The 5,425-nt window shown below is 38.8% G+C and overlaps 1 protein-coding gene across 1 annotated transcript; it reads right to left on the reverse strand.

Annotated features, from left to right (window-relative positions):
- Positions 1-1,271: 1,271 nt before the first annotated feature.
- LOC125479645 (ribosome-inactivating protein bryodin II-like) lies at positions 1,272-2,150 on the reverse strand. Its single transcript, XM_048589268.1, has one exon. It carries the CDS (start codon positions 2,148-2,150, stop codon positions 1,272-1,274), a length of 879 nt encoding a protein of 292 aa, XP_048445225.1.
- Positions 2,151-5,425: the final 3,275 nt, after the last annotated feature.

The raw sequence follows: 5,425 nt of genomic DNA on the forward strand, positions 1-5,425 counted from the left end.
TGATGGTAACCAATGTGGAGGGTTTAGAAAACCCAAAATTTCAAACTTAACCAAAAGGGCTCAAATTTACGAGGTAGCTATAACTCAACAAGGGAAACACTTTTTACAACTAGGCCAACGACAAAATCAAGCCGTAAACCATCCAATTTCACAGGGGAAAACTGGGTTTCTAGGGTTCTAAACACATAACACTAAAACAACTACAAAAACACAAACCAAGCATACCAACTTGAAGATTATGAAGAGTAGATGAAGTTTCATACCTCCCTCGAAGGAAACAGTTGCCGGAATCACCAGAAAACTCATGGCTTTGTGGCTTCGAACTGGAAAGATGCATAAGAAAAGGGAAAATAGAACACTACAAAGATGTAGGGCTCATCAAGTTCTTTCCATGGACACCAAAATCACCCAAAACGGAGTTTCGATGAAGAAGATATGAGTGGGTCAAGTTTGCGGGTTAACGGGTCCAATTCGCCCACCAAACGGGTCAAAATCAGACCCCCTCCTTTTTTTTTTCTTTTTTTTTTTTCAAAAAACCCTCCCCATTTTCTGGAGGTTTCACTCCAATTATAGCATTTTGATAAATTACCAAAATGCCACCAACTTCAAACGACTCTAACTTCTCCGTTCTGATTGGGAATTAAGATCCGTTTACGCCTACACGCTTATGGAATCGAACTCTACCTAACCAACTCAAGAGTTGACTGAAAAGGTTGAGAAAATTGGAAATGATTAAGATACCCCTCACTTTGATTTTCTCAAATTTTGAGAATTAACAAACTAGTTTCAATTAAATCTTCGAAATACGTCAATAATAAAATAAAATACTAATTTTGGGGACAGGATATCACATCTTGGCCAAACAAGTCTCTCTTCACTTCATCTGCACCTAAGATCAAGTGGCAGATATATGTACTAAGTCTCTGTCCAAGTCCAGATTTCTGCTTCTACGAGACAAACTTCAACTTCGAGTTCCCCAGTTTCGTTTGAGGGGGGATATTAAGGGTAATAATGTAAATTCATTTTCTAGTGATAATACTTAGAAGTTAAGAAAACTGTTAGTTTGTTATGATATGATTCCTCTTAGTTTGAAAGTTGTTATGACTTAGTCTACACAATTTGTATATACACCAAAGTGTAACTTTATTCATTTGTGAAAATGAAAATATATTTTCCTAACGGTCACCACAAGCTGACCAACTTAAAAGCAAGAAAAATCCATTCAATTAAAAAAGAAAAGTCCACCATAACATGATAGATCAGTGAGCCGTCTATCTCTTCTTCTTGGACGTCCGGGCACTCTCACTGTTCGGTGCAGGAGGGTTGCCTCCGCAGTAAAGCAGAAACGCGACACCGCGAACGGCGTCTGAGTCAACACTCTTTACTAGGACAATACTATTGTCGGCTTTTCGGATCTGAACAGACCCATTATTGATGAAGAGTAATTGATTGGCCGGTACCATCTGGATCTGCTCGGAAAGATTAGACCAACTGTTTTCGAGGCTGAGCATTGCAGGGTCCGGCACAGCGGAAGTTCCGTCACGTATGCGGTCGCGGACTTGTCCCTGAATGTACCGGAACCTTGCGGCTTCAGAGACTATTTGAATAATCACAATAAACGCGGCGGCTTGGGAGGATGCAGATTCTGCGTAGCGCAACTGGCTGATGGCGTTATCTAGTTCTCCGGGCCCCAGCGGGATCCGCTCACGCATAGGTATGTTCTCATGTATACGTGACCCTGCTGCCCGGTTATGGTTTGTATTCTGTTGTAGTCCCTCCTGGGCAGCAGCTCTGCGAAGCCCGAGGTAGTCCCCGGCGAAGGGCAGCATAGTCCGCGTGGTGCCGGGGAATAATCCATGGAGTGGAGGCGGATGAGTTGCAGGATCTCGAAGAAAGTAGGAACGAGTACCGGCACAATAACCCACCACGTAAGCGTTCACCACATCGATTGCGACAGTTATTGTATAACTGTCGTAGTTGGTGAGATTAACAAGAACAAAGCGCTGGTCATCCGTCACATCTTGTCTCCGACGCAGCACCGGTATCTCATGTGATGTGGATCCTCCGGCTGTTAGTTGGGCTCGCAGAGCTTCTATGAAAGTTCTGTATGTCGTGGTGGTCGCATTCTTAATGGAGAAGGATAGTGCCATATTATAGCAATATGAACAAGGCAGATGAATGTAGCTAAATCTATCGTTTTTCTCTCAATCAGTTTAACCCAGGATTTATCAAAGTAATACAAGTGAATATATTTCAACGTCGTCCACCAAATATATACTTATCCAACGAGTTGACTCATTCACTCCGACCGCCTAGTCAATATTGTTGGCTACCGGAGAAATATATAGTCAAGTCTATATCGCGTACGCTGTTCCATTTGAATGATTACAAGTAAGTTATTCTATCAATCAAGCATCAAACAGTGGAAGGAATTTTCAAATACAATGGATTCGAGAATATCTTGATCTTTGGTCTCGAATCCGAAAGGTGTTCCAATGCAGCCCAAAGTCCATGGCGGCCGTTGCCAGTGTCAGAGAGGGGGGTTTGGTTGGCCTCAGGTTCACTGTCACTACAAAAAATATGGGCACTGCACATAATAAATTATCTGTGCCCTTTGAGACCACAGAGTACCAACAATGGTGCCCATAGACCAATAGCAACAGTACATCAACTATATTTATATTTGTGCCCTCTAAAGGCGTTGCCCTTGATCAATGGACATCATATAGCTTTTTGTTCTCAGAGAGGTGAGCACAAATAAGGGTCTTTTTGTGCCTTTTCTCTGACAAGGTTGTCATATCACTTTTTCCATCCATGATGACACAATTTTGTAATCGTGCCCTATCATTTCAATATTTAAAAAAAAATAAACAAATTAAAAATTAAAAAATAAACCCAAATTTACTTTCAACCTAAAAATAAAGAAATTATAAAAATGTTTAGTACAGACTTCCAACCTAATAGAGAAAACAAATTTACTCAAGTTCCCTTATTTACTTTTTGGCATGAAAATTCATATCATGCGTTATGGAAAAAATAATCACCTACAAAGTAGTTACAACAACATATTCTGATCTCCACCACATACAGAAAACAGAACCTCCAAGCCATGGAGTTGTAGAATCAAATATAAAAAATTATTTTTAAATAAAAGTCAAAAGTAACTATTGGGCAACTCTCCGATTCTCTCACTTGAACATACTACTCTGCACTTATCAAGTTACATGTCAAAGTGAAAGAATATGAGGTCAAGAAGCCTGAACCGCACGGATTTCTCATGAAAATATACCCGGCTGGAGGATGATGTTAAGAACTTGAGTTTCACAAATTGACAGCAGTAACCTATAACAAATATAGGTACATTTGCGTAGTGTACCTGGGAACAAAGCTCGGGAATGAATGACTTCAAATCAGAAATAGACAATTCATCCAAAACATGCAACTTCTCATCTGCATCATAAAAATATGACACAAAACTTGCAGTCTTAAGTATGATGAGTGACTCAGAGGCTTCATATTGGTGTTCCTTAACCTTCATGTCATATCTTCTTTAACGACCTGTTAAAGTGTCAATTAGCAATGGACAAGCCAAAAGAAACAAGCAAGGTATGCAAAATCAAACTTAAACCAGACATAGAGTGGAGTGATGGAAACAAAAGGCAACACATGTACCTTAAAATGATCATCTGTTGGCATAAAACTTTTGGCAGTTGCCAACACTTTTGACAAGAGAGCTGGAAGTTTATCGTTAAATCCATAGACCTTCAGCTCCAGTTTGTCACTGAACACAGAGACAGAAGTTTCCAGCTTGGCAACAATGGCCTGCACGCACAGAACAAAGGTTATTCTCATGTAGACATTTCAGAAGCATGTTTGATATGAAAAAATAAGTCGGCATGTCACTGAGGTCAAAAAGACCTATATTCATGAAATACAGCATCAACTAAATAACTACATTGCAGCATAAGTTCATATTCTTACAACCGAATTACTATATATTGAGAATATTAAAAATAGGGAAATATGGATAAGAAATAACATTTGTATTCATATAATGAAAAATTAAAAGAATATATTTTGTTTGGACAATTAATTACACAAGTTTTCTCTTCTGTATCGTAAGCCACTATAACATCCAAATCCCTCTAACTGAACAAAGTTGGACAGAGACTGCAGATATATTCTAAATAAACTTAATGCAACCAGTGTTTCCTAAAATGTATTCAAGTACAGAAGAGTTATCAGCACATCCTTAAGAAGGAGAATATATCGTTCAGTCAAAACACAACTTTTCAGATTAGCATATCCACCCTTGAGATTGATGCGGAAGTATGTATTTGCCCGCGGAAGTTTAAATGAATCATCGAGCTTGTACCAGAACTTTATTAATGGTTCATCAATTATACTTCTTGGATACGATATATTTGCAGGATCAAGGCACAAGTTATCAGAGCGGATGGAAAAATCACTAGGAATGAACTCATTCTTTGAAGGGAGATACAATGAGTCATCAATTTATGGGGGATTCTTCCACGTATCCATCAAATATGGAGATATATCTTCCTCGGTATAATGTGACCCAAACCAAGGCTCGCAATGGAAATCTGAAACAGTTAGAAAGAACAGAGCTCACGTCAAAATGATCACACATTTAAAATATTATACAACATAAGTAATTCAAATCACAAAATCTCTACGAGTACCCAAATTGCAGAATCTTAAGTTAAGCATCTCAATAGATAAAATTACCTGTAAGGCTGTAATGGCATATACTGCAGATAAATGAAAGGGCACGAAAACAAATTTGACGGGAAACTCAGTACGAACCAAATCTATCTCAGAAGCTACCAAATCACCAATGTCACTATAAATTTCATCGTAACTCAGAAGTAAGTTATCAAGGTTCAGAGAGTAAATATTGAAATTTGAATGTCTATTTCTCATTATGTGAAACAAGATACAAGAAAAGCTCATATATATGAGCGGAAGAAAAGGAGAAAACAGAAGCATAAATCAAGGGACAACACTTTCCTTGATTTATGCTTTACCAACAACTAAAGATAAGGACAACAAGCTAACAACTAAAGCAAGGTAGAAATCCCTTGAATTAGTGAGAATGACAACTATGACAGCCATACACAACCATGGCAGCCATACTTTAGTTGTTAGACTGCAGTGCACCATACATACACCTATGTCTGCCGACTAGAGTTTGAGATTTAACTTAGACTAACCCTAGAACTTCTTCCAATACTCCCCCTCAAGCTGGATCAAAGGGATCAATTGATCCGAGCTTGAATAGGAGATGATGAAAAACGGTAAATGGCAGTCCTTTGGTGAAGATATCTGCAAGCTGATCATGGCTGCGAACGAAGTGTGTAGCAATTACTTTGGACTGCACTTGATTCCGAACATAGTGGCAGTC

The sequence above is a fragment of a genome, unplaced genomic scaffold (assembly GCF_019419815.1).
Source record: "Pyrus x bretschneideri cultivar Hongxiangsu unplaced genomic scaffold, Pyrus_bretschneideri_v1 Contig3, whole genome shotgun sequence".
Taxonomy (NCBI): domain Eukaryota; kingdom Viridiplantae; phylum Streptophyta; class Magnoliopsida; order Rosales; family Rosaceae; genus Pyrus; species Pyrus x bretschneideri.

Coding starts and splice junctions, on each gene's coding strand:
- LOC125479645 (XM_048589268.1), bottom strand. CDS start 2,150: ATGGCACTATCCTTCTCCATTAAGAATGCGACCACCACGACATACAGA.